The sequence below is a fragment of the Lipophrys pholis genome (assembly GCF_963383615.2).
Source record: "Lipophrys pholis genome assembly, chromosome: 18".
Lineage (NCBI taxonomy): Eukaryota > Metazoa > Chordata > Actinopteri > Blenniiformes > Blenniidae > Lipophrys > Lipophrys pholis.
Genome location: NC_137646.1, coordinates 14,844,774 through 14,863,483, shown reverse-complemented (window position 1 = coordinate 14,863,483; position 18,710 = coordinate 14,844,774). Strand labels below are relative to the sequence as shown.

General features: G+C 42.0%; 1 protein-coding gene across 1 annotated transcript in view; it reads right to left on the bottom strand.

The window, feature by feature from the left end:
• rbpjb (recombination signal binding protein for immunoglobulin kappa J region b) overlaps positions 1 to 18,710 on the bottom strand; it is a 52,578-nt gene that overhangs the window by 14,608 nt on the left and 19,260 nt on the right. The window contains exon 2 of the mRNA XM_080486616.1: positions 3,817 to 3,855. Within this exon, the coding sequence (XP_080342742.1) occupies positions 3,817 to 3,855 (39 nt within the window). The remainder of the gene's footprint in view (positions 1 to 3,816; positions 3,856 to 18,710) is intronic.

Genomic DNA, 18,710 nt, shown 5'->3' with positions numbered 1-18,710 from the left:
TGCACCATGGAGAAATGTGTGCTGCCGTTGGACTCGTTTTTTTTTTTCTTCTTCAAAATATCTGCAAGTTCTCAGTGAGGTAAAATAACCACAATAATCACAAAAAGTGCATGTAGCCCAGCACAGAGCGCAGTCTGATAAAATTATAAAAATACATTAAAACACACAACTTTGCTATGTTTAAAACTGTTGCCCCATGGCCTGTTTAATACCAGGTTGAAATCAACATATACATTAAAAAACAAAGTTGCATTAATGAAAAACACTGACAGGTTAATAGGCACCTTAAATGAGTACAAGGCAGAAATCACTCTCAAACCTAATGCCTGCACACATGAATTCAAACTACAAAACCATCAATTGACACCTTTTGTCAATACTGTTTTCATCTGATAAACGACCCGCATTTATATGTGGTATCCAACAACACATGCAAAAATAGAAAAAAATAACCTTTGTTTCCTGGTTTGGTTCAGATCGGGGAACTGCACCACACATGTGAGCGCAGCCTAAAACGTAGAGGAACTGAAGGGGGTCAGCGACGCTGAGGCAGATACCGGGGACATCTGAGTAATCACTTATCTCTTACACAAAGTGAAACACACAGCTAAGGACAGAAAGTCACTCTCTTTTTGAGAGCTTGAAGAGGGAAGGAGAAGTGAGGGAGACAGTGACCAGTGCACAGCTGAACTTCCTGTGTACGAGTAGCGTGCAGACACAGAGTTAAAACATCTCGCTGCCTCATTTAATACAAAAACAATAACCAGTTAAGAAGAGGCAAAATGTAACTTTTCCAATACAGATTCTCTAAATACAAACTACAGATGAAAAGCAGACAAGCAGGCGTACCACCGTCTTTTCGTTGTTGTTGTTTTTTTTTCCTAGATTGAGAAAACGGGCCCATGGACAATCAACAAAGTGCCGGTAAAAGAAGATAAACCAGTGTGAGAGGTCGAAACGCGTAAAAGGGAAGAGAGCCTGCGTGAGAGAGAAACGGAACAGATAAGACAGAAAGGAAATGTATTAGGTGCTGAGACGAAAATGTGCCAGACAGATTTACAAAAAAGGGTTGTGAGTGTGCGGGAAGGTGGGTGAGAGAGAGAGAGAGAGAGCGAGAGAGAGAGAGAGAGAGAGAGAGAGAGAGAGACAGAGAGAGAGAGGGTGGGGGGTGGGCAGTGCTGTTAGCGGGGCTAAAGATGCAATGGGGCAGACAGGCATCTGTCCAATACATCTGCCACGGCGTCTACAGCAGAGCGAGGCTGTCACAAGACCCCCTGTGAACGCACACACACGCTCAAGCACACCCGCACAAAGAGCGGACGGGAATGCTAATACACACGCGCACTGTGACATCGCTCAATTAAGATGATCAGACTGCAGTTAGCACACGCCCTTGTGCATCGCAAAAGGTAGATTACACACGTTTGTCGTGTCGAGCTTGGGTTAAAACTTTAACAATCAGCCACTTTAGGCTGCTCAGCCTCCGTTTAAGCGTACGCTCCATTTGAAAATCCACCTCTAGACGAATGCCTGAATCGGTGTTTGATGTCTGACCTCCAGAAAACCCTTTGGAAGTCTCGAAAATTGCTTCGAACGACGGGGTTCTTGCAACAGCTTGCACTAGCTCTCAGCCCCGTCGTGTTCCTCACAACGATACAGGCAGAATATCTCCTCTCATCTTGTCGTCGCGACACTTGTCAAACGGCCTACAGCGTCAACAATGGCTGAGGTGGATGAAAACAAACATTTCTAATTTGCATGTGGTGAGAGCTGAATGGCACATTAAGCAATCTGATGACAGATATTCACATGAGAACCCACCACACACACACACACACACACACACAGACACAGACACAGACACAGACACAGACACAGACACAGACACAGACACAGACACAGACACACACACAGACACACACACAGACACAGACACAGACACAGACACAAAAAAAACCCCTGAGAAAATAAGAAGTCAATAGGGAACATGAGGAAACGTGGTGGTGGTGCACCTGGCTGCAGCGGCCTCTCCCGGACTGCTGGTTTAAAAATATTTGTAAAGTAAGTTTGTATTGACAAAACAAGTAACTAGGATTCCGCTTCCGGGTGAGCACCAAACAATCAATCCGAGTTCAATTGACAACCTGATCTCTGTACACTTTTGGAAATCTGAACAAAACACGTACCGTAGAGCTGTAAGTAGGGCAAAAACAGACGTGACTGGCTTTAGAAGCACTGCGTCTGAACAATTCCTCATATCTGAAGCGCATAACCTGAGAATTCCTCCTTTCTATGTTTGTCAGTGACATTTTAAAAGGTACAAATCCTGCCCAAAAATACATTGTGTTGCATTTAGTGATGCACAAAGCATTGTGGTAGGTATGTGGCACACTGTCTACAAAGTAGTATGTGCACGCCTTTTCACACCACAAGCAAAGTGTATCTTGTCTGAATCGGAGATCTGTATGGTTGCATTGTCATGCATTGTATTTCCACTTGAGTAGCCTTCCTGTCAGTGGGGCCCTGCAGGACTCGGAGCTTTCGCCGTCCTAAAAATCCCCTCTTGTACTCCTAAAGATCGTGAAGCTTTAGCTGCTCACGGTGGGGGTGGGGGGGGGGGGGGGGGGGGGGGGGGCAGTGGTTGTGAGTAAACCTGCAGACCTGAGGACACTGTGGTAGATTTATGAACCAATACTAAGAGCAGGACATCATAAAGCACACAGGGGTACAACCACATCCACACAGCAGAAACTAGAGGAGGTCTGTGTAGTGCCTGCAGGCTGCCGGGTGAAAAGTGTTTTGTGTCTATCATATTTCTGGCCTTCTAAAACCCACCAGACGAATCGAAGGGCCACTGCAAGCCAGCGGATTGGCAGCACATGAATGAAGAGGGGGACACATCAAAAGGTGGTGGGGCCTCTTTTTTTTTCTCCCAAAACCGAGCTTGGCTGTTCCAGGCAGTACGCAACCCCTCATTTTCCCCGCTGAGCACCACGTGCAAAGCCTGAGCACACAAGCACACACAGGCAACCCCATGCCTCTTCCAAGTAACAAACACAAAGAACCAACAGGCAAACAAGTGCACACAACACACACACATCCATTTGGCCTCGAACTCGTACATAAACCTCCATAAGTAAGCCACAACATCCATCAACGTTCTGTGCTCTTCCAAAACGGTCCTCCAAGAGACTTGAAGCAAGCACGGGAGGAAAGGAATAATCAGAAACTTGCAGCGTGGCTACTCACAGCTGCACCGTGCGCACGGTTAGACCGCACGTTCTCGGAAAAGGTGATTTATAGCATCTCTGGTTTGTTTCTCCACAACCCACGGCTGCGAGAAATAAGTTTTGTTTCTGCACAAGCGCATTAAAAAAATGTCCCCGGAGACGTGTCTACTAAAACAGTCACTTGCAGGACAACAGTGAAGTAATACAGCAGCGGTCCACAGATAACACTTGGTGGACAAGTGGAAAAAAACGGCCAACATTGCACAGAAAAACCTGAAGATTTAATGGTGGCTTGTCAGCACAACTCCAGCCAAGCAGCTATGGTCATTATAGGTGTATTGTTAATTTTGAGGTCCCGTGTCTGACCCCCCCCACCAAAAAAAACCAGACTCCTCGGTTTTCCAACAATAGAATTTAATGCATTAATTCATCCACCATGGGTGTATCTATTAAAACGGGAGCTTCCTTAATAATGACTCACAAGAAAGCCTCAACAGTACACGTCGGAGCAGACGTACAGATACTACTAGGAAAGAAAAACACAGAGTCAAGGGCGCACGCGTGTATGCGTGTGTGTGTTACTCACCTTGTTAGGCGCTGTGGCTGAGGGCGCTCCCCGAACTTCCTGCAAAGACACAAAGTGACAAGAAAAACATGAGTGGGCTGGTTATCAACCACAAACACACAGAGTAAACACTGCAGTGCAAAGTGGTGCATGTACACTCGCATACACACACATACACACACACACACACACACATACATACATACACGCGCGCGCGCGAGGTGCGTTGCGGCCTTGACAGCGCGTGGAGGCAGTGTGCTCAGATTTAAGCAGGTGTACACACTGAACTTTATACTCACCCGTGCCCGACTAGAGAGCGTCAAAATAAATGGCAAATCGTGTGCAAACAGCTTGCCGCATTAGTTTTAATAGTCATTCTTCTTACCGTTACAATCAAATGTGGGTGCAACTGTAGAAAAAGCAACAACTCGCACAACAAAAGCTGTAAAAACTCAAAAATAAGGTGTTCAAATTGGTTTGAATATAAATATGTTGTAGGTGTGTCCTCGTTGTTTGACTTTCTAAAATTCGGAAAAAATTATAAAAAAAAAAGAAAGAAAAAGAAAGAAAACAGGAATAACTTTTAGGCTTCATGTGTGGGAACATGAATATGAACTAGAAGTGCATCCGACTTGATATTTTTCCAACGGTGCCTCCAGATCAGCGGTGCATAGGAGCCTAGAGCAAGTTTCACTCAGTCTAAAGAAACGTGCAGCAATCTGAAGGCTCGATACCGCTGAGATTTAACAGGGTGAATACTAATAATGAGGTGGGACTGCACTAATTTCAAGCCACAGTTATTTACAGCTCCAGCTTTGGGAGGTGTGAATCGCACTTAATAGGAAGGCTGATTCCTTTAATCTCTTGTGCGAGCGTTCACCAGTGTACAAAGCAGGCATGTGTAAAATTACAGGTTTTGAAAGGAGAAAGACAAGAGTCAGAATCTGCTAAATTATCAAACATTTTTCAGCTTCTTGATTATTTCCAAAGATTCTTTTTATATGTGACACTTTTACGGAATGGTATTTATATTTCACTCCTGTGAATCTGTACATACTGTCAATTTTTTTCACGTCATAAAACCATACATGTCACATCTATTCTAAGCTGTTGGGTTTTATCAAGATATTAAAATGTTACAATTTGTGCATCACGCATTTTCATTCCAACAATTCTTCATTCCAACATTATACTCGGCTTTCCCACTTTACTTTCAATATTGTGACTCATGATACTACTACGTCACTTTGGGCATCATTTCAAAATATAGTTTCGGACACTCCAGCTTTAATCCTGGAAATCAACACTATAATTCTAGATATTTAAACAAACTCTTCAAATTACCGGAAAATAAACACGACCGACTACTTTCATATGGTTTGGTGAAAGATCCTTCGACGCCCCCTTGTGTTGTGGCGGTATCTGCTTTGCGGTACTTCCAACCTCAATGCCTAAACCTCCGGAAGTGATGGGACTTCATTGTTATTCTCTAAATTCTGACTTTGTTCATGACATGAGAAGTCATTCACTCAATTCTATTTTTCTCTGGGACCTTTTAGATATTATTCATAACATTTATACTTTACTGATGATAGTTCTTTTAATAATCTAGATGGCTTCATGTACCGGAACCTTATAATCATCTCTTCAGTGTTGACATTTTGACTCATTTTATAAAACTATAAGTGCAGTTAAAGTATCATCACACCATTCTTACACCTGTGCCTTTACACTACCATTTCGATATTGTTGCAAACAAGGCCGGGAACCAAAACCTCGACCCGACACTAGTTACCAGGTCATTCTGGTAAGTTACACTTGCGTCGCATCAACTGAATCATTTCGATCAAAGTTTGGTATTCAGCCCTCGTTCACTTGCTTTACAAATGAATAAATGAATGATTTCTCCAACGTGACACTTCGGAAGCTCGTCAACTTTGCTCTGGAACGTCCGAGTGTACCCAGTGCTTCATGGCCAACCTTCTGACTCACTTCACTCTCATTTCACCCTTTAAGCGTAAACATCATAGCGTTTCCCCCTCAGGGTCAAGTTGTGACATGATACTGCCCTTCAATTAATCATCCCTTTCCTGAATCATAGAGCTGAAGTCGACAAAAGAAAAAGGGTGACCGCCGAGTTGAGGTACAACTGAGCATGATGAGTTGGCAAACTGAGATTGAGTCATATCTGAATACTCTTAGTCACAGATCGCACACAGCGAGGAAACCACGACCAACACCACACTTACAGAAAGCTTGCAACATATCAGGGCTGAGGAGAGCGCTTTCATAGTCGACTTCTTTTTTAGTGGTTAAACACAATACAGTCGGGTTGCAAGCGTTAAAGAAAGGATACAACAGAGCACTACATTTGCAAAGGTGAAGCAACAAAATACATTTACATAGAAAGGCTAGAAAAAATATGAGCAAACACACTTAAGATAAGAAAAATGTCAACTTATTTGAGCTTTCCAGCTATATCAGAAACAAATTAACTGAATATTCTGCTAAATATGTCCATGTCCTCAAGTGATGCCCCAAAAAATTCTCCTAAATAGCACTGCGGATAACCGACGACTGAACTTCAATCCGCAAAAGTAAAAATAAAAAATAAAAATCAATAAAAAAACCTCCTGCCTCCTCCTTTCTGCAGGTTCTCTTTCATCTCTGGATTTTACCAGCACATGTGTTTGTCATGAAGCACGCAGCACATGCCCTATGAACCAAATAATTACAGTCTTATTAGTCTCATACAGTCAAATTACAGCTCTCGTTATGGCACACGCAGAGGTCTTTATTCAAGTGTGAATTCCACCTGCGAGCCTTTGGCAGCCTGTCAGTTATTGGCACGCTAGCCCGGCTGCAGCCTACAGCTACGCATCATCCGCACACAGAGCACAAAGGAGAAAGTACAGCTCGCAGTCTGTCCAATATGGTTCAGATTTGCATTCGGGGGGGAATTACGGCGTCGGAGCAAATTATCGCAGCGATGATTAAGATAGAAGTTGCGTGAAATCTTTCGGAACACAGCTGCTAAAAGAGAGGAATCGAGAACTAGAAGGTGGCTTGAAGAAAAAACAAAAAAACAAACCTGTTTTATTTCCAATGTGAGGCCCACCCTTTGTGATGCTGGTCATGGAATTGCACTTTGGAAGTGATTCAAGTCTTTTGTGAATGTGAAAAACAAAACTACACATGGTGACTCTTTCACATTTGAACACTCCTTTTGCGTAATCATTATTTATGCGACACCTTACTGAATGACGACATGATTTTAAAGTCCAGACACCAAAACCTAGTAAAACTATAAGTCTATAGATCATTGCTGGGCCACACATATATCTATTTTTAAGGACAAATATGAGTGAAATATTGGCTGCATAGACACCCAGACAGCTGTTCTTCTTCACCACAAGGTCCTTGTCAACCACATTTACCTCCCTCCTCTGTCCTCCATCACAAGTCAACCTTGCAGTCGCCTTCAAAGTGGCGATGTTTTATCTGAGGGTCGCTGACGGGCCGGGGCAGCTTCGTCTAACGGGTTGCATGCCAAGTGTGAAAGCTATATCATGTAGTAAAATGTTTTTAAATGATTGCTTAAAGCTCATTCCAGGCAGGGCTTCACAGTGCCAATAGAAAACGCATTATTAAATGGATAAAAGATATCAAATGCAAATGTTTTGGGAGGTTGAAAAAAAAATGATGCAGCTCTACATCAACCCATACAATTTGCAATGATTCAAATCATTCCCAGCATGTGTACAATCATATATGACCCGCTTGGATTAACACTTGTAACCCTGTAAAAGTGACTTATTAGTCTTTTGACACACGCAAATCTAATTTTGAGGCGGGCAATGCCTCGGGCCGCACCAATGATGGTCCCAAGGACCCGGTAAGGAAACGGTGTATTCAGTCACGATAACGACAGGTTTCTGGCGCATGGTTGGCAACTCGATGCATGTGAAGGTAAGACTACCGAGGCTTTCTCGTGTGCCGACAAGGATTCAGAGTGAGCGGTCCAGATTTTCTCCCTGTGTAGGACGTGTTAACTTTGCATGCCAATACATCTCACACGGCATCGATAAACACAGAGATGATGTGTCGCGCAACTGGTTTGGAGTTCTGGGACACAGACACACTGTGGGGGAAAGAAAAAAAGCAACAATGATACCACAAAAAAGCAGGATGAAAATAGCTGGGGAAAAAAGGAATTGAAAGAGGCAACATGGGGATAAAGGGTATGGGGGGGGAGGGAGCGGGAGGTTGAAAGCATGATTGGTGCAAGAGCTAGAAGGAGGGAATGGAGGTGGAATAATTATAAAGGAGGGCAATCAATAAGGTTCCCACAGTGAAACACTGATGCCTCAACTGGCTAATGGATTCCAGACAGCTCTCTTCGCTCCATCCCCTCCTCCTGCTTCTAAACCTCACCCAGCGAGGATGGCATACTGCAGGAAAAGTGGAGGGTGAGATTAAATGTGAGGCGAGGCCAGGAGGAGAGGGTGGTGCATGGTGGAAAGAGGGAGAAGAGATAAAACTTGAGGATTTAGAGGAGGATATATAGAGAAAAGGAAGGTGAAGGAGTCTTGCACTGATTTGTCACGGCTGCATTTACTCACTATCGCTGGTTTAACTGCCATAACAGCTTAAAATACAAAATTAGAGTGGTTCTGTTTTTATTGCATGCCGGCACGTATTGAGAATAAGTAACTATTCTCAACTGTCCTGATGCACTGAAGAAGAAAAAAATAGAAAAAAAAAAAGTCTGGTGAGCAAGTTCTGTGAAAAGCCACCCTCCAAATTTCCACTCACCTCCACCGAGTTTTTTAGTAAACATCTGCTCAAGACACAAACACCAACAAGAGAAAAAGAGCCAGCACAGGAAAACCACAAAAGGTAGAGCTGCACAAGCGCGCCGTACGATGCATCTGCAGTGTGTCAAGTCAGCTAGTCCACACTAAAACGGAGTTTGGAGCTCCAGTTCAGTCAGAACTGGAGACTCGGGTATTAATCCATTTCATAAAATGTGGCATTAAAATGTAAGTACTTATTATGAAGAGTTAAAGGGACAATAAAATACTGAAAATTAGCTGGAATTTGCATTCTGGCTTAAAAATGACCAATCGATAGGCTCATTCACGTGTGCCATTCAACTGGTTAATTAGTAATTGCAGGTCTACATTGAATCGTTGATTGAATAGTTTACATTTCTTCCATTTGGCAATTTAATTTTGAACAACTTTGCATTGTAACTTTTTCTGTTCCTTGCCAAGTTGCCAGATGACTGAGTCCTTCAAGCAAAATATTTCTACTATTTTCCTTTTGCGCACGAGGCCTGAGGATAAGTTGTGTTCAAGATACTATGTTATTCTTCCTTTGTACTACTCACTATCATCATCATCATCATCATCATCATCATCTCGTACCACTGGAAACAGAAATAAGTGTATGATGAGAAACTTGACGTTATAATCATTCCAATTCTGTTGAGATGAAGTTACAAAACACATAAGAAAAATGTCAATTGAAATGTATTTAATGTCCATTTATCAAAGTGTGCTGTTTTAGTTGAGCCATAACAAGACAGAAATCCCCGCCAGGTACCCACCTCCGTGGTCCAGGACCAACAGTACACTGTACACAATTGGTTGCTAGTCCCAGCTCGCCCCGCCTTTGTACAAAACTACTTATTTTGTTCGCCCTCATTTGGGACAAAGCTGTTTAAAAGGATGGGTGAATGGTTCATAGCTCATCACTCAGCTTTATACAACTCTTAACAGAACAGTAGTGTCTGTAAAGACCTTTTTATGATTTTCTGCTAATTGATCTACGTACATGTAACATCCTAGGAAGGTATCAAAATACATTTAAAACCTTAAATTCAGTGCACCTTTATTTCACTGTGACTAGATTGTGTTTTTATTTATCATCCAAGTTAATTGAGGCAGGAATATATGATTAAATGCAACGAAAGAGAATATGTCCACACTAAGTTACTATTTATAATGAGGTTTCCAGTGTACTTTTAACAGTTCAACATATTTCTGTTGTGGCTTCCGGAAAAAAAACAACAACACCTCTAACCAGAAGCAGATACTACCCAGGAAGAGAATGGAATTTAACTACAGAGTACAACTCCTACTATTTTCTGAAGTCCGTATTTCATTTTTCCATACTGGCCCTTGCAGATGAACATCTTAGCAGAAACCAGATGAGACGCTGATGCTGCTGGCTGAAGGTTTTAGACAAAACACCAGAAAATCTGGAAAGCTGCAGTCGCACGTCACCTTTTTGTTTTGCTTAACGCATGCATTAATCTGAAGCAGTGAGAGGGGCGCGCGGCGTAAAAGTTCTGAGGCCGAGATTTCCATTTTGATGCTACTTTGCAAAAACTGTCAGCTTCTGCTTTACAGTGATAAATTAGGTTCGCCAAATGAGTCGTTTTCAGTGCTGTTTGGAGCAAAACTGTAGCCAGAAAGCCATGGGAAGATTGTTAAAAGCTCCTTTATGCTGCCAAAGGCAATATTTAGAGAGGGAAATAAAATGCCTTGGATGTTAGGGGGAGTATGTGGGCATTAAACTGTTATGATTGAAATATCCTGAATAGTGTTATTCACTGTGCTTCATATATGCAGGTACACTTAGTCTAAGTAAGATAACAAATCTTAAGATATTTATAACTAATAGCACTTTGTTCTAATAATGTCACTATAGTTTGTTTGTTTAATAATCTCCAAAAGCATTTTCTGTCATTCGGGCTGCTTCGAAGCGCACACAGATGGCCACAAATATTCAGATCTTGACACCAGACTGACACTTTAATTTCTCAGAGGCTGAACACAAGAGCAGCCAGGGGGTGACAGACCATATTTCTGTCTTGGCTTATTAAAAAAATAAAGAAAAGAAAAAAAGAAAAAGAAAAAAAAAATCGACACCTCTAACCAGCAGCAGATACGACACAGGAAGAGAATCAAACTCCACAACAAGCCTCCCCTCAGGCCTCGTTCACACACAACGCAGTGAGCACCACTGGGACACAAACAACTGAAAATATACTAAAATAATTGTCAAGTCGGGACCAGAGATGGCCGACAGTAGAAGAGAGACATCCGATAACGAGAGTAATCAGATCATTGCAATGATCACATCTGACACATTTGAATGTACTTCACGAATGTGATGTTTCAGTTCATGATCAGATTCATTAGGTAGTGGAGTTAAACACCACTACACATCATTTCCTTTACTTTACTAACTTTACATTTATTTATTTTTTTTAGCTGCAAGATTTCTTTAAAGCCATCACTTCTACCTTACTCTCGATATAAAAAAAAAAAAAAAAGCTTGTCACTTTCATTCATAGTGACACTTAATGTCAAAGTGCTTCAGTATTAGAAAGTTCAACCTCTCTGCAGGAGGAAAAGTCTTCCTGCACAGAAAATGAGACACGGGGAAGGAGCTCTGAAATTAAAATGTAGCAGGTTACAACAAAAAAATGGAGAATCCAGCTGAGTTAGTTTCTGGTATTTGCAAGTTAACCCACAGGTTTGTTACCATTTAGAAGTAAGAAATCTGATAAAAATGTAAACGTTTTTCAGATGACACTTGCACTTACTTTTAAAGTACCAAACAAACAATATCCTCACTGCACCTTGATACAAAGTCACAAACTGTTCTCATCTGCTGCTCTTATAGTTTAAAAGTTGTTAAACTGTGAAGGACATGGACAGGCACTTATTATTGCGCCTCCAAACAAACTGAGGTGTGCTGGAGATGCGGCATTAACCAAAGATTTATATTGAATATTTTTTTAAAGACAACAAATTGGAAGACAGATTAAATTAGGCAGATCTTTGGCAGTGTAGGCCAAACTCTGGTGTGGTGTGGAGACCCAAACTAAAGTGCAGTGAGCTCTCAGCAGGGAAAACATCACCACAATAATCCCACAAACACATTTAAGCAGCATTTTTGTAAGAAGTTCCATAACATCATGACCATTGTTCAAAAAGCTAGTTGTTTACTTATTCTTTTTTTTTTTTTTTCTGTTCAAAAATGCCAGAGCTAACCAGACGAAAACCACAACTGTAGTGCAATTTCTCTTTTATTTCCAGCTTGACTTTAAACCAAGAAGACTACAAAAAGTGACCACACCCTCAACATTAGCTGTCCTGTAGTGCTTTCTGAAATATTAACAAAAACATAAATAGATCCTTCGACAGCAGCTGGTTATTCAATCAAAATTCAAAAAAGGAATAAAAGACCCCGACCCCAAGTAATTCAGCATCGCCTGCTAAAAAAACAAAATTCTTTAAATACGATAAACCACCTTTTTGTTGTTTATTTAATTAATTGTATTTAAAACTGAGAACCACTCCACCAAAGAGTAAGGAGTATCTGTAATAGGGATGCATGACATTGGACATGTGCCAATATCACAATATTTCTAAAACAAAATATTACCAATTACCAATACCGATTTAATCCAAACGTGACAGATGCGCTGGCGCATCAAAATCACGTGTCCACTGATCCATCAATTTCCTGCATTCCATTCACTGTCAATGAGAAGCTCAGCTCAGCTCATTTGCATGAAGCGTAAGCCAACCCAGTTTTATGCAACCGAGGTGTGGGGAGCAGAAGTCGAAGACGAAACTTTCGTAAAAGTTCCGCCTAAGCTCGCTGCAGCTGAACCAAAACGAGGGCAGATTTAGCAACTTCAGTGTATTTGTCACCTCAAATGTTTTCAAAAATGCATTTCACTGAAATGATTAGTAGCAGGCATGTTTGTCCAATCAGATGCAGCACTCCAAGCCATGCTACATGCTAAAGCCTTTCGCGTCTCACACACTGGCGATGCTACACGTGATTAAAGTAGAACTGCTTTACACTTGTTACCAGCAAGCTCGGTTCTCAGGGCAGTGGGCAGATTGACGCTACGGACTGCTCAGTCCTGTTCAAAAGTGTTGCGGTTGAAGGGAAACCTCTTTTCAGGTGCAGCGCTTTTCCATACGAGAAAACGAAAACCATGTGGACACGCAAGAGACGCACATCACGTGAGGATGTCGCTCTTTGTTTTACCCTGAGGGCCTAGCATCTCTCACGGTGGTTGTATCCAAAAAATGTAAATCAGCATACAACCATGCCGATGTTAAAAAAATTAAAAATGTTGTCAACAGATTACGATGTTGTGCCAATACCGTTGTGCATCCCTAATCCCGTAACATGTCCATTCAAGCCAAACACACACCTGGATACTATCTGAAAAGCACCGCTGCTTTGGTAATAGCATAAAATTAACCTCTGGATGGAGTGTGGCGGGGGAAGCAGAGGGGGTGCTCTCATTTCGCTCTGACAGGTAGCTTGACACATGAGGTATTGGTGACAGGGAGGGGATGGCAGTTGCTATGAATAGAGGATCGACCACCCACCCACACATGCTAACACACAAATGTGCCTTAACACACGTCAACACATGCGCTCGCAACGGGGGGCTGATTGAGAGAGTGTGAACTCAGCCCGCCGTTCAGATGGGGATGTGTTTGACAGCTGTGACTGACAGTCCAAACAGTGCTGAGGAAAAAACACACATCAACACCCGAAGGCTCAGAAGAGACCAAAAATACACACCCTGACATGTCCTCGGCGCTGTGTGCCAGACTGAAAAGACACGACGCACCGACGCACAAGTGCACCGACACGCATGTGCTTTGTGCTCCGTTGCTCGGGCATGTATCGGGTACAACTTTAATCAATCAAACAGGAGCACAGTTATATCGTCTACCCCTCACAAACTTTTCCTTCACATGGTAACATGTGTCTACTACAACACGGCCAAGTCAGCTTTATTCATACCGCACATGGTGTACCAATTGTATTTCAAAGTGCTTCATGGTGGGGAAAAAGAAGCTAATTGAACTTATCAGACTATACACTTAATGAGTTCAGTTCAGCAGAAACAGCAGCAGCTGATTTCATACAAGTCTTATAACCGTAGCTAAACTGACAGGTTATGGAACCGTGCACAGAAAACTGTCATTGTTCGATCCCTTAAAAACAATCTTCATTTGTGAAGCACCTTTCAAAAAAGAAAATGCAAAGAAAGTGTGTTACAAATGATCATCAGGAACACTGGAGTGTACAAATCTACACACATGCACAAGGAGGCGACGAACCAAAATCTTGTCTAACAGAAAAAATGATCGAAAACTACGAACATTTGGCAATAAATCTATCCAATATAAACTAGAACCAACAAAACACTACATAAAAGCTGTGAATGATCATTTACGTGAAAAATATCAACATTTTCACCATCAGCGCATCAATCCTAAATGTAGTTCTTATGAAAATGCTAAAACCAAACAAAAATCATTCACGTAGGTGCAAACATGAATAAAATGTGATTCTGCCATAGGTTAAATGTGCTCACAGACCCAGCAGCCATGCCCATGGTTGATATTTTCTTGCAGTGCATTGAAAACATCACACATCCACGTCGACACAGGCGTCCTGCTGAACATTGCAGTGATGTTGGAAGCAGAGCTGGCGGGGCCCACAGATCTCATCTGACGTGAGAAAGAGTCATGAAAGTCGTCTAAATAGGGCAAAGGAAACACAACTGTGGCGGACCAGAAGCTGACCCTTGCAGGCTGTGGCAAACAGGCCAAATTTGAGACGATGGTGGATTGGTGACTTTCTCACCTCAACGATCAGTACTGTGAGACTCAACTAAACAATGTAGAATAAGGATGCACAGATGCTTACTGCTTTTCCGGGTTGTGTTTGCACTATGGGGGAATCTGTTGGATAGATCTCTAACATTGCCTGTTTTCCTCATGGATTCACTGTTGTTGTACCATACTTTCAATTTTGTTGTTTTTTTTTACTCATGGAAAATATGCCAAATATGTGTGGAAAATATAGAAAAGGTACAGAAGCCAAAACAATATGGGCTTATTTAAGAATACATACAAACACTATTCAAGACAGAAGAAGTTAACAAGTGAGTTGAGACCTGCCGTTACTTTTTAACAACTAACGGGGCATGGCTGCATGGTGAGGTTATATGTAGCACTCTCACCACAAGATGGTTTTTGGCTTCTGCACTTTTTTCTACATTTTCACACATATCTGACATGTTTTCTATGATAAAAGACAGACAATGAAATAGAAGTATGGCACAACATCAGTGCAGCTATTAGAAAAACAGGCAGTATAGAGGTCTTTCGAGCAGACGCTCCCATAGTGCAAACACAACTCGGAGAAGCATTAATCATCTTTGTAAGGGATGGACCAGATCAAACTGAGAAGGCGAATGGAAGAACAGGAAGTGCGACGATGGTCGTGTGTCGTGAAAAGTTGTAATCTTCTTTAATTGATCTTTTCTGGTCAAGAATAAAACTACATTTCCATTCAAACTGAGAATTGACCCCTAACCCTAACCCATCCCATTCATGTAAAATGTCCTTACTTGGAGAAAACGCACATCACCCAAATGAAACTCCTGAGCCACTGTGTGATGACGGTGCAGGAGCATAATCAATCTCTTGTTTAATCTCCTAGCACCCAACACAACAAAATATTTCTCTTTGTAGGAACTGAGAGTCATTTAATAGGAAACCGTTTCTCCTCTTCTTGGAACAGAGACAAAGTAAAAGTATAACATACACACCAATATGCCACTTCTGAGGAGCAATAGTTGGTTTATACTCGGACATTATGCTGCATGTTCTCGCCTACAAGCTCACGTGGCTGCAAGAAAAGTATGAAGTAGGTAAACGCAGCATTTATGGATCATCGTAGACTCTCACTGTGGAGAACTAATAGAAAACACTGATGTTGCTCAAGAGTGAGCGACTTTCAGTGAAGCACCCTGGGTCATACAATTAACAAACCTGTTTGCGACATGTAGATGCACCTCTTGTTGGATTGCAAAATAAGTGAGATACCAAAGGAAATGCTGATTAGAGCTTAGATCTACATGTAACCTTTAGCTGAAAAGAATCAAAAGACGTGCTCCCTGCAGAGTACTATAAAACGCATACAAAGATCACAGGAATGTATTTCAGAAAATCCCCAAAAAGTCTTCAAAGTTAAACCCTGATGCTGTTGAAATGATACTGTGGCAGAGGTCTTTTATGTTTTGTCTAGATTTCAGACAAAAATACACACACGCATCTCTCTTTTGTAGCCCTGATGATTCTCAGGGGGCCAAAAAGCAACACACAGACGCCAAAGACCATCATTCTTGTGCTCATGGTCGAGGAGAGTAAGGGTGTAATCACTGGGGTCAACCAACAGCCTTTTTGTTAATGCTTTTATGAGCACGTGGTCAAATTCACATTGTACAACAAATACAACAATAGGTTTCTTCGGCAAGTGCAGGAGGCTTAAATACAAGTGCAACAATTCAACAATGCAGTTTTAATAGTCGTGTCTTTTTAGCTGCCCCCCTTCACACAGCCAGCCACTGCGACTTGCATTGTGTACTCGTCTCTATTCTATCATAAATACCTGTTAAGTTCAAGCTGGAATTTAAAACCTGCTCCCAAAAACTGAAGTCAAGTTTAACGCCCCGTTTACATGATAACATTTTACGTGACAACGTTTTACGTGACAACACCTAATCCGTCGAAAAAAACAAGAAAAAGAAAAAGGAGTGCGTTTACACTTCAGCAGCGGACACACTGACAATGATATAGCTAGTAGGCTGGGCCACGGGAGGGCGCTGTTGCTTGATTTTGTAATGAAACCACACAGACATGTGGTGCAGTGAACAATACGCTATAAACGTGAAGAAAACGGGCAGAACTAGAATACGGACCGCGAGTAAAACCACTACGGGTCCGCCATGTTTGCTTACAAGTGGATGAGCAGAAGGAAGGGGAGGGAGATGGGCATGCACAGTAAGAGTGCTCCATAGCCTCCAGCAGTTTCTGCAGGAGGGAGTAGCGACCGCCTTGGGAGCCGAGATAAAAACTTTGCGGATACAGTGGATCCGCACAGCAGCGTCGCGTAAACGTAAACTGAATAAAGTTTTGTGGATACACTCGTATTCGTGTAAAAGGGGCCTAAATCTTGACATGTCTTGTCTTGATATCTTTCACACATCTGTCACACTTGCAAAGCAGAATGGGTTACCCGCACCCAGTCACAGGCCATGTGTGAATCTGAAACCACATTTCTAACTGTGCAGATTTGCATATCCACATGGCACACTTTTCACCCTCATAAAATCACACAGCTTCAGGACAGCGCGCACAAACAGCGATACGGAGGAAAAGAGTTGGAATGAGGGATTAGACCTATAAAAAGGTGTCTGGTTTCCCTGCCTGAGGGCTGATAGCAGATATCACAACTCCTCGGAGTGGCTGTACACCTCATTATCAACTCTATTCTCCCTTGCAGCTTCCACTAGCCTCCGTAGCCACGGGCTGCCCCAGTGACACCAAATACAAGAACAGTAGCTGTCAACAATGAGTTAATGGAAGAAACACTCGTTTCAAAGACAACTTTTTCCATCTGCTTTCTGTTTGTTTTTTTTACACATTTTAGGCACAAAAGCCAAAAATACGGAGGCTGAATACAATATAAACATAGACAGTGCGTATATGGAATGCAGATGAACTTTGGCGGTTTAGAAAAGGGAACAGTTTAAGGTTTTTACATAATTATACATTCCCTCATGATCGACTGCAACCTTGCTGGTATGCAGTAAGAAATGACAAATTGGTTTGACAAATTTGAACAAACGACTAACAATTGGGTTTTCGCAGAGCTGCAGCGAAGCCTCCTAGCCCTGCTAACTTTGTTCCTTCTTTTTCTAAGCAACGCTCAGAGGGAAAAACAGAAAAAAATACAGGAAACAGAAAAGAAGAAGCCAAGAATTACTAACAGTTTTATAAATAGAAACACAGGATGACCTATTGACTGTTTCCTCCCCCCACTTCTTAAGTTTTGTTGAGACTGATAAGTTCTTATTTTGTCACTTTAAATATTTCTTCCTCAAATGTTACTAAAGAGTGCACATTGATAAGATAGCATTGAACTGGAACTGTACAACATTTAATAACTAGAATGCAGCACAAGGATGAGCCGAGGGTGGACCGAAAATATCTATTTCCCGTTGTTGGCTGGTTGCAGGTTGGACTATGAATCTTGCACCGTGTATAATAATCGTGAGAGAACCAAAATTAAAATTCAAGCTACGTTTTTCCAAAATGATTTAATGACATTTTAAATAGATTCAACACTCTAGGGAGTAACCTTTTTCAGGTCAATTTGGCGTTAGTTATTTGGCGCTGAAAGCAGAGAGATGTCATGATTGACAACTGCTCTGACTGGAAAAGTCACTTGTGCTTGGGTTGAGTGGGTTTAGCACCACCACTCAGTCACCACTGTGCAAATACTGCTAGAGGGTACCACTGGCGTCACGCAACGCATCGTGGGCAGAGGTTCCCCAGATATGAAGGCATTCATGTTCCTTTATTGTTGTAGTTACCAATCTCAACTCGGTGAGAAGAGTCGCCTTACATTCTGGATTCAGAGGCTTTCCATGTGTTTCAGTGGGAATTTGTCTGTTCTTCCTCATCATGCTTGTCATGTTTAAGGGCTTTCAATCTTCCTCTATGTTCTTGCATACTCACGCCACGAGGGAGCATAAAAACTGAGGGCAAACAATACATTTTGAAAAATAAATTTGCAACAGGGGACGGCAATTGTCACATTCAATCAGCTTTGAAGATCAGAATTATATTCAACTCCTGAAATACGTTCTAACAGCGCGAGTCAATGTAGCTGGTGACGCCGATCTGCTCACAGGTGTGAAAATGTTCTTGGGGTATCGTTCTTCAATTTTGTGATGGGCTGGTAACCTGTCCAGGGTGTAATACATTGTAATGTTCACAGGAAAT